Source organism: Cinclus cinclus, chromosome 8, assembly GCF_963662255.1.
Source record: "Cinclus cinclus chromosome 8, bCinCin1.1, whole genome shotgun sequence".
In the NCBI taxonomy this organism is placed as follows: Eukaryota; Metazoa; Chordata; class Aves; order Passeriformes; family Cinclidae; genus Cinclus; species Cinclus cinclus.
The window spans coordinates 25785368-25796653 of record NC_085053.1 but is presented as its reverse complement, the minus strand read 5'-3'; the positions used below and the strand labels follow the sequence as shown (position 1 = coordinate 25796653).

Below are 11286 nucleotides of genomic sequence, written 5' to 3'. Positions count from 1 at the left end.
TTAACTCTTCTGTAACATTCAGAACCAGATTTCCTTTACAGCAAACTGATATAAACAACATCTTTCTGACTACTGTCATGAACATGAAAATGCTGCAGAATGCATATGGTTTAGAGACCATGGCCTGGATAACCTCAGCAGAGGAACAAATTCAGAGTCATAATCATTTGTTGTATCTACTGGAAAACCTTTTACGAACATGGGCTTTGTAGTGCTTGGGAGGCAGAGCTGTGAGCCTGGCAGCTCCAACATTGATCATAAAGTGAGGCAGGGGACTAATCCCCTTCTGGCTGTTGTGACTGCTCAGTGATTAAGTGTCACTCTACCCTCATTAACTAACACTCAGAAATGAAAACAGTGCTGTCTGCTCTCAGCTCTCCTCCAGCCCATTTATTGTACATAATATACAGATTGGTCTCTTCTTGTTTATTCTGGTGAAGAAGGAGTTTGGCCATGTCCATGAACCACTCCTGAATCCTCACTGTCAGTTTCAGTAGCTAAAACAAAGAATAGAAAAATGTCAGAGTTAAACACAAACAAAGAAGCAAAAATCCCAAACCCTCTGTTTCAGTTCTTGTTACACCTGGAATCAATCACATTTCCACATTTGAAGCTGCACTGGAATAGAAGAATGAGGCAGACACTTCTGCCACTTACCCAGAGTGAACCTATGCCATGCCTTCTTAACACTCCTGTGAATTCTCAAAGGCCTTGACAGACTGATTCATAATCCCTTTTTCAAATCCAACTAGGGATTTTTATTTTATAAAGTATTTACTTGGCGATTTTCATGAAAAGGTCCCTCATCTCTTCACAGGCAACCTGGGTTTTGGTTTTCTGTGGTTTGCCCTTTTAGAAAGCCAACCATTTGAAATCAGAGTCTACCATCAGATGCTGTGCTGTCTGTTTTACTGGGCATATACTTGTATTTATTTTGTCAAATCTCTGTAACATGACCAGTCAACACTGTAATTGTGTAACAACATATCTATACTTCACACCACCCCTTTAAATCATTAACTCAAATCTTTCTGGAAGCATCTTCTACCCTGGGGGCATCTTTTTCAGGTAAGCCTTGGAGTTTTTAATTTTTTTTGTTTTTATCTGACATTTGCTTCTGAGCAGAGATCACAGACACTTCTCCTTACCAGCTGTCACCCCACTAGGGCTCTCTATATCCATCTTCCTGCAACAGTTTTGCCAGAAAGCCCATTTCACCTCAGTTCTGGAGGTTTCTGGAGAAAGTTTAACTGCAGGTTTGAGTCAGTTCCATTTTGAAATAAAAAAAAAGACATTATGCAATCCTAACACATCCTTATGCACTGCACATTACAGCTTTTCTCTTTTTTCAAGCATCTTGAGTTCTAGAAAGAATTTATTCGTTTCACTCTTCCCTTGACATCTGCATCTTCTACTTCCAGGCTATTTTGTATGACCTCATGCAGAATTATCCCCTCTCACTGAGTTACAATTGCAAATTTCTACATATCCTGGAACACAAATGCTATGCAGTAGAATTAATTTTTACTCTCTCCATAGCACTAAGGAAACTGGACTGTTCTCTCAGCAACACAATCCATGATGCTTTGCTTCCTATGGTGCTGTGCCTGAGCTGTGATTTCCCTGGTGTGTGTTAAGGGCTGAGGTCATTAGATGGCATTTTGCTCCCTGGGGAAGGCTGTTCCACTGGTGTTTCTTCTCTATAGAGTTCCTGTTTTCATCAGTTTTTGGCCAGTACAACTTTACCAGTGCAAGACTGGATTTTCTCTGTTTCTCTCATGCACTACTATAACTTCATGTCCCCCATGTTTGTCTGCTACTCCCAGTTCCTTCCTGTTCCCTCAGAGTCCAACAGAAAAGCTACAGCTCCCTACATGCCACTACAGGATCCCCCAGGTTTCTGACCCCTCCAAATCACAAAGTCTATTAATCCTCACACACACTTCTGGATTTGCAGGCTAGCCCTTGTTTTCCTCTCTTCCCCTCAAACTCAGCCCGTATTACTTCACCTCCAGCACACCAGTATCTCCTACACACTGCCTTTACTGCTATCTTAAAATAACTTAACATTTCTACAACGTTTGTACACCCCCACACTGCCATATTCTCCATATTCCCCTTGGCCACCACAACTCCTGCTTCCTTTTCTTTGGCTTTCCAGCTAGACAAGGAGCAGGAATGCCCTGAGTGCTCTGGGGATGTGTCCCCACTGCTGGCCTGACTGGCAGCACTTGGTGGTTGGCCCAGGGACACACACACCAGCCAGGGACTGAGTGCAGGGTGACAGCCAGTCCAACACCACAACGTGGCTGCAAGCAAATGCTTCAGTGGGAGGCATCTGCTTCCCTTGCACATCAATATTGTGTAGGCATGTGCTCACAACAGATATGTTTGGCTGAAAATAGCTAATGGGTTGAAGAGTTATGAGAGGACTGACATTAACAGAAAATGAGGCTGCACAAGCCTTATGTTGTTGAGAAATCAGACCAAAAACCCCCAATTTTTATTTTGTCCTGCATAACCATCACCACTGTCTTTTCAGTTCAGATCAGATCATTCTACTTCTCTTACTTCTCCTCCCTCTTGATTTTTCAGTGGGTGATTATTGTAATCTATTTCATAAACAGTTAGCTTAACAATTTTTTGTCCTTGTGTTCAAGAAGACAAAGTTGTATTTATTTATCTGCATTTTAAAAAGTTTAAAATAAAAAAAAAAGTAAATAAAACTGGCTATTTGCACATCCAATATTAGTGGCTAATTCTCTGAGCAGCTCTACCCTCTTGTGGTCACAGCTTAGCTGCAGCCAAATGAAAAACTTGCAAATACAATCATAAACGTCCACATGTAGGCACAGTACATGAAACAGACCTAAAACAGAGAGGCACAAAGACTTAATCTATGACAGAAATTTATAATCCTGTGGGAATCAGTTAAGAGATTTTGAAGATTCAATCTTTCTTTTCCAGCAATTAAAATCTAGGACTTTCAGATGAGCAAGAAATTTCATATTCATGGTGTTAGTCTGCATTATTTTTTAACCATTTGTCTGAATTGAAATGCAACCAAATAATTTTTAAGATATGTCCGGCATACTAGCTATGTAGAGAAATAGTTTCTTTTTGATAACATCAACAGATCATTTTCTGGAAGAGCTCTGAGTCCTGGGGCCTTTGACATCTGCTTGAGATTGAGGTGCTTTATGTTAGCCCCTCCCAGAGCTGTACAACCCGTCCCAGGAGTCAGGACTTCAGGCCTGGCTTAAATCCCAGAGACCAAAGCTAGCTGGGATCAGGGTCTCTTGGCTTTCCATCTCTGGGGTTAGATGTTGAAACCAGGTTAACAGTGAATCTCGTACTTCCTTACCATGTACTTCCTTGTTTGTTTCAGCCAGGAGGTTCAGTGAAAGCGGAGCTGGGATGTAATGAATCCCTGTCAGAAAACTTGATGGGATGAACTGATGCAGAGGATTGAAGTATCCTTGAGGGAAATCTCCAGCTCCATCTGGAACCTGTGGAAACACATGAAACAGATCACCTTCCATCTAAATACTCTCTCCAGGATACATCTGCATCACCAGACCATTTCTGGGTTTTTGTCCATATGCTGCCATGTCAGTGCACATATTGGCATGTGGAAAGCCTGTGCATAGGGTATCACAGTGCAACTGAGGAGCAAGAACTTCTCAGACCACGTCAGAGCAAAACTGACTTTTTAAGTCCTTGTCACCTGTTCTGGCATTTCATTGGAGTAGTTGGTTTAAATCAGGAGCAGCCATTCTTTTTCTCAGTAACCCCTAAAATGTGACAGGTAACTTCTATACAAGCATATTATATCCATTGTTTATCGTCTTGAGGCAGATCACTCTACCTTAACATCAACTGATGAATTGTACTGAAAGCAGGTCACATTATTAACATCATCATTTGCTAATGTTTTCTTCAGTGTGATGTATCAAAATGCTATGAAGTAACTGGTAAGGAGGATGACTCTTCATGGTTACTTCAAGAGAGAGAAGGCAGCTAAAATAAAGCAGTATTAGCACAAGTAATTAAAAGCCTGCTACTCACGGATACAGTGGTTGCACTCCCTGGCACATAGCTGCTAGGAATGTGTCGGAATCCTCTCTGAAGTGTTAACCCGGGAGGTGATGGTGCTTCCCCACTGCTTGACTCATTGATGGCAAATCCCAGGGAAAATGGGTGGTAAGGATACACCCCAGAACACCCAGGGTACACTTTGGGGATTTCTCTCTCCAGATATTCTGGGTTGATGGTGTATTCTGGAGGAAAAGCAGGGTGAGCTAGGAAACAATGAGAAAAGAACAAACAAAATTATCCATGTAATTTTATAGAGTTACGTAGAAGTAGCTGCAGGAACAAATTCCACTCTCAGACAGGAGAATCTGGTCCTTTAGTTTCATGTTTAGCTCTCCATGAATTGATTTTGTGATTTTTTTCAGGAACTAAAGAAAAGTATAGGAGATGACACTGTAATGCAGTTATTCTGCATTCTTTTTGGGCTTGTGTGCTGTAAAGTTTGTCCTTAGTCAAGGACTGGCTGCAGAATCGTATTCTTTCAGTACATCAACAAGAGCAAAACAGCCTACCTTAACTCTTGTGGTACCTAAAATTCCACAGAAATAGTAGAGTTCTAACTTTCTACTGTTCTAATAATGCAGTCCTATCTGTCACTTCTTAGGTTAATTTACAGCACGCTCAGTTTTAGGGTTGTATACAAACAACTTCAGAAGCAGAAATCAGTTACTTCACTTTTTATTTTGCATCTTGAATCTTACATGGCCTATCTGAAGTCTAAGGAAAAGAAGTAGAGTGACTCTTTGAATGTAGATAGGATCCTTCTGTCTGCCCCATCCTCAGACTGGCAGAGAAGGCAAAGAATTTTCTTTGAAAGGTTTACTTTTTAAGTACTATAATTTGTGTCTAATCTTTTTTTGAAGTTGGTAAGCAGGTTAGAAATGTTAAGGGAAGGACTGACAGATATCTGTATAGCTACTGTCCTCTATAAATATACTTTTATACCAAAACAAAGCTAAAAAAGAGAAGTTACTGACAGTATTCTCTGGGGATTACAGATGTCCAAAATAAGTCTTTTCCCTGGGCTTCTCAGGACAACATTTTGTCTTGCAGGCTGCCAGCTCTCCAGAGGTTCAGATTCATGACTACTGCAATCAGTAAGAATTTCTGCAACATTCTTATAGTAATAGAATGGAGTTACTATAATAAAGTAGACAGGTCACATGAAAGACTCTATTAAAGGAAGCAATTTCAAAGATGACAAGCCATACAACTGCTCCACTCGCTAAGTTTATACCCTGCTCTTAAATATCAAATGCACTTCTACTTCAAGTCATCTGAGCCAAATTTAATTTTTCCTACAGGTATGAATTAAAGCAAAAAGGTCTTTTTCTTTTCCAGTGCTAACATAAAATGCTTGCTTCACACAGCTGCAGCACTACCTTACCTATTGACATGCCATCGCTGAGCTTTTTAGCATTTCTGTTGCTGGAATTTTGCACCTGTGAGTTCATGAACACTGTGACAGCACTCAGAAAAAAATGCGGAGCAGACGCAGTTTGGTTGCACTCCCAAACTAATTTCCCTCTCAGTGAAAAGCCACTTTGCTTAAGGTTCGAGCTCGCAAAGGGCGGCGAGGCTGAGCACGTTGCTCCCGCCCGCGCTGCCAAGGGACGCGATGGGGCTGCACAACCCCCACGGCAGCCCAGTGCCCACCGGGGAAAGAGCGGGACAGACAGCGGGAGCGGCTCTCCGGGCAGCCGGAGCCTGAGCAATCAGCGAAAGGCGCAGGCACGTTTGACACGGGGAAGCGGACAAAGCAAGATGCTGGAAAGAGGCTTTGGGGACAGGTCCTTACCGTCGTCCCTGAAGGGAGGCGGCGGTGGCCCCCAGCCTGCCGTGCCCTTGCCGCCGCTGTCGGGCTGGGCGCCCTTCTTCCTCTCGTGGCTGCAGCGCTCGGGGGCACCGGCCGGCCGGGCTGCCGCCCCAGGGCCCTCGCCCGACGGAACGGGCTCCGCGCCTGCCCTGGCCGGCGGCTCCGTCTCCTGCTGCCTCAGCGCCTTCTGGGCTGCCATGATCTTCTGCCGCTCGGTGATGAGCGAGCACTTCTCGCACAGGCACAGCTTCCAGCGGCAGTGCCCGGCGTGGCCTTTGACGGGCACCACGAAGCCGTGGTTGCGGCAGCGGGAACACTTGGGTGCCCGCACCGCCTTCGCCGTGGCCTCGGCCGCCTCCATGGCATCGCAGCGCCCGCCCGGACCCCCCGGCCAGGTCCTCCCCCTTCCCTGGGCTTTTATATGGGACACCGTGCTGCCTGGCATGTAGCAACCCGGGCGGGCGGGCAGGAGAGCCCACGGCGGCGGGTGGGGAATGCCCTGGGCTTTGTGGGTTCCCGCCCTGCGCCAGGCCCAGGCTCCCCGGGCACCCCCTGCGGCCCTTTGGTGCGGGCGGGAGCCGAGCCCCGGCCGTGGGGGGCTGAACCTGCAGGAGCTGCGGGGGGCACGGAGCCCACGGCGGGTCCATTGCCCTGTGCTGGTGCTGGGGGCTTGGATGGGCCCGGCCTGCGCGGGCACGAATAGGTTGCATATTATAGTAGCGCCCTAAAAGATAATTTTTCCTTTTGGCGCTTTAACATCTGCACCCACTTACATAACTCTCATGCATTCGCTTTGACTGTGCACGGGACTACAGTCCCGTTTTGTTTCCAATTTGCAGCATGCTTCTCTTGGTGAGGAGGAGTGACTGCCTCAGCAGAAAAAGAAAACTTTCCAAATGAAGGTACTAAGACGAAGGTGGAAAGCATATCTCATTCCAAAGACCTGTCTCTTTTTCTCAGAATTCCTTATTCTCTGGAAAAAAGGACAAGCTTACAATTAGAAATACAGGAATGCTCCAGTTCTAGTATTGCTTTGAGGGCATTTGTTATTTGTTACTGCTGGTAGCTGCAAACACATGGTTTACACAGTAGCCCATTTCAGGAGAAAACTCTCCACTTTGCAACACTGCTGGCTTTTCTTACCTATACAATAGCTGTTTTTAAAATCTTAAAGTGTCAATAGCTTCTATGTTTAAAAGAACTCCACAGAAATTAATCCCAAGTAGTAGTGAAGCTTTCTAATAAGTTTCCAGAGAACCAGGTAACATCTATCTGCTTGCTCTGAAACAATTCTAATTGCAATGGAGTTTGTTTCACAGAACCTGGCAGAAACCCTTCCCTTGGTGCAAATAATCCTGCAAAACCTGGAGCGCCCTTCAACTTCTTGGGGGGTGAGGCCCCAGCAGAGCCTCCCGTTAGGGATTTGGCAGCAGTGTGGTTTGGGAGAAGGTCTTGTTTGCAGTGAGCATCCAACCCCTATGCCCACCTAAACTCAGCCTACATTTCAGGCTTCTCTGCAAAAAACCCAGTAGGACTTTGCACCTAAGTCCCGAAGGTTTCCAGTAGGATTATGCCTCCTGGGGAGATGTTTTGTAAGTGCAATACCAGCATGGGAGCCCAGACTTGCACTTGAAAGCAATTTCAGACCCAAATCCTCAAATCCCTCGACCCCTCAGTGCCAATCCCAGCCTGCGGATTTCGCTATCCCAGCAGGCTGAGCCTTTGGCAGCTGCGCTCTGGGAGGACTCTCCGCTGTGCTTTTGCACCAGGTGCAGCCAGAGATCCTGTGCCCTCTCTCACAGGAGTGCCAGCAGCTGTTTTCCCGACATGGCTCCTAAGGCTTGGTGTGGAGAACCAGTTTCATGTGCATGGCCATGTGTGTGTTACCATTTCTTCCCGGTTCAAAAAGGCACTTGTTTGATGTGCCTTCAATAGAAGCTGCCCTTCAATGCAGCTGTTTGCCTGTGCCAAGGCCTTGATCTTCCTGTACTCATACTCAATCCTGTACTCATTGACTCTGTATTAAATATAGATAGATAAAATATTCCTAATCTTATGGTACATATTTTTGCTGTATGCTCAGGATGTGCTAATTTAGTTGTAGTATGAAAGAGGATGGATGACACATTTTTAAAAACTGTAATTATATCTTTTCATAGATACCAAATCTGTGTTCATTTGGATACTGAGCAGAGGGGGAGAAAGGTAGGCTACATGCATTTTCCCCAGTAATTTTCTATTCTGAGTCACATAATACTATTCTTCAAGACATTTACACAAATACACAGATATTTATCTCTCCTCTTTCTAAATTGGTGTACCAGCTGTGGGCTGTATCAGTTTCTTCACTAATTAAATAATATTTTTCAAAGTCACATGGATTTTTGTTTTGAACAACTTTCAACTTTCAACATTCAGGACTTATTATACTCTCCATATAGTTTGTTTCAAACATAACTAGACTTGCTTTTTGCAGAAAAGTGAATGTTTTACTTTGCTTGTGAGGTAAATCCTTATTTCTGCAGGCAGTTCAAAGAAGTGTGTTACTCCAGTCCTGTTGTGTTCTCATATATATACTTGTGCATTTATTTGAGTTAGCCTCATCACACACTGTAAGAAGACCGTAACAGAGAGAAGATAGAAACATTTCAAAATATGCTTTTGGGATGAAGTGTAGACTTGTATGTGGATGCAGCTTCATGTCTATTATAAATTGCTTCTTTGTTCATATTTGAAAGAAAATGAGGCCCAATAAAGACTCTTCAAAACTTAGTTTTCTCTGGCATTTTATGTAACATATGGTGGGAGCAGAACATAAAGTGTGTAAAGAGTTGTGTATTAGAGTAGCATTTATAAGAATTATTATCTTGCAAAAATGAAAGGAAGGCAACCTTCTGACTTTGTGTTATTGAAATAAATAGCAATAATATGTCTACTCCTTTCCAGCTTCTGGAGCATATAAAGTGTGTGGTTTTGGTATGCAGTTTGCTTTATACATGAAAAAGTGAGGAGAAACAATGATTTAGCTAAAAGGGAACAAATCAAAAGACTGCCATAAAAGTGAATAGCAGAAAATTGGGATTTGGGGTTTTTTTCTTCCTTCTCAGACTTTCCAGCTAATATTCATACAGTAAATGGTTTTGGCAAGAAAATTATTTTGCGGCAAGAAAATCCTTCTGACATTCCAGAGAGTAACAGCAACTTAATCAAGAAATCTGTTCAGTCTGAGATCTCCATTAATAAATATCTCCACTTGGTTGGAAATACATTTTCTTATACATAAAAAATCAAAAGCATCTTTCAAATTTTTAAGACATCACATATGAAGGTAAAATACTCTATTCAAAAATAATATTTTTATCTTTGGAGGTATCCATTATAGACTGTCGTAAGTAATTATATAAAACATTGTACAGTAGTACTCATAAGTAATTATATAAAACATTGTACAGTAGTACTATTATCAGGTCTTCTCCATTGTAACTATGTAGAACTGCATTTACAGCTCAGTCAGGGCAGAATCAACATGTGGAGATTTACCTGCAGAGGCAGAACTGCTCAAGAACTCTCGCCTTCACCTGTCCCAGAATATCATTTTAAGAAGCAGCCTACTTAGCATCCTCATAGTTAGAAGCTCCTTATAAAAAACATGAAAGCATTTCCAACATCCTCTGGCTGGCCTGCAGTACCAAATCCCCTCTCACTGCTGAGCTCACAGCACCACACATCCATCAGTGCTGCCACAGAACTGCAGGGCTCAGCTCTCTGCTGACAAGCTCACGAGGTTGTGTGATCCTGCCCAAAGCAAGCCTACATGACAATGAATAAACTTCTTTCAGTCAGTTCTATACACTTTATTTTCCACTTTTCTAATCAGGGTGAAATTGTACTGTAGTAAACATTTAGGTTGATTTTTTTTTTAATGTGGGGGAAAGTGCAGTGTGGAAACAGTGCAATATGATTATCTACCTTAAAATTTGAAATTGCTGAAATGTGTTTGGGTTGCACCTATTGAAAATCTGGTTGCAGTTAAGTTCTTTAAATTGAAATAAACAGATTTAGCTTTTCAATAGTTTTTCAGCATCAATTCCTTTATTTTAAAATTATGTCTTCTGTAATGCAAGCAGGAATTCCACTGAGGTGGGTGTGGGGTGTTATTGTTGTATCTAAAACAGTTTTAACCAGAGCACAATTAGATGTTAACTTTCATCTGCTGTATCAAAAAGGTGAAACTCTGTGCTGTGATCCGAGAAAATTGGATGAAGTTTTTACATATTGTAAAGTCTTAAAAATGTATCAAAGTTATATAAGCACTTCTGGTTTCTTTAACAAACACAACTAAAATAAATACTGAGTACCTAAAATTGAGTATATTTTTAATATATAACAGTTCTTAAATATCAACAGCAGAGACTTTATTAGTAACACTGCTGTTTGTTGATTGTAACAAGATCTTTATTTAAGAGAAAAGAAATAGTGATTAAACTGGAAGCTCTGTGATCTGATTTATTTCATGAATTCCAGAAGGGTGGGGTGGACCTGGAGAGAAATCAACCCCAGCAAGGAAACCAAACACGTAGCAGTTCTTACTCTGCATCAATACATCTCTCAGATAAGCAGGAAATAAAATACATTAAGGGGAAAAGAATGAGACAGACATAAATACACATACACACACGGGTGCTTTCTCCAAATAAGTGATAGGGTGTTTAAAGATCCCTACCTAGAAAAAAATAGATCCGTGGTAAAAAACTCCTGTGGGAGTTGTTCAGTCAGTTTGCAATAAATAAGGATCACAGTATCGTCAAAGTCTGATTGTTTGCTTATTTTTCTATGCCTAAGAAAATAATTATCCCTTCAGAATAAATATTTTGTTACTTTAGAAGGTCAGTTTTGTAGGCATTAATAGAAAAAAGAGTAAGTGAAAACCCAAAGAACAGTCCACTCTGGTAGTGCTGTGACAGCTGCAGGGGTGCCTTAGTTACAGCACCATTTTATTTCAGTAAGCTCCCAAATTTAGTGAGTTTTATACTAGTTACCACTCAGCTTGTCAATCAGTCCTCTGCCTAGAGAAATAAACACATTTCTAATCCAGAGTCCTCATTCTCCTTCCCCTCAGCTATAGTTCTTGTCATATTATCTTAGACACAAAGAACAGAAAATCACAATTGAATTCTCCCACACAGCACAAAAAGGATGTCATGCAGAAACAGTCACACTCTCTACAGTAAGTAGGTGGCCCGTTTAGAGTCATCTTTGCTTAGCACCTATTTCATGTTGGAATTGTCATATCACCTTGTCAGCAAGCCTAAAGCAATGCTAATAGATGGATAAGGCAGGAGACAGCTGAAAGACCACTACAAACATGAAGTGTA

At 42.3% G+C, this 11286-nt stretch overlaps 1 protein-coding gene across 1 annotated transcript; it reads right to left on the bottom strand.

Moving 5' to 3' along the window:
* Window positions 1-426: 426 nt before the first annotated feature.
* Window positions 427-6356, bottom strand: DMRTB1 (DMRT like family B with proline rich C-terminal 1). Its single transcript, XM_062497723.1, has 4 exons — window positions 5894-6356; window positions 4069-4301; window positions 3365-3509; window positions 427-497 (listed from the first exon to the last, which is right to left on the bottom strand). The coding sequence occupies exons 1-4, from the start codon at window positions 6354-6356 to the stop codon at window positions 427-429; spliced, it is 912 nt and encodes a 303-aa protein (XP_062353707.1).
* Window positions 6357-11286: the final 4930 nt, after the last annotated feature.

What these genes read in the sequence shown, in the direction of transcription:
- DMRTB1 (XM_062497723.1), bottom strand. Translation starts at nt 6,356, where the DNA reads ATGCCAGGCAGCACGGTGTCCCATATAAAAGCCCAGGGAAGGGGGAGG. An exon ending in GCCTCCCTTCAGGGACGACG is followed by an intron (nt 4,302 to 5,893) that starts GTAAGGACCTGT and finishes ATTGTTTCCTAG; the next exon opens with CTCACCCTGCTTTTCCTCCA. An exon ending in GGAGTGCAACCACTGTATCC is followed by an intron (nt 3,510 to 4,068) that starts GTGAGTAGCAGG and finishes GTGTTTCCACAG; the next exon opens with GTTCCAGATGGAGCTGGAGA.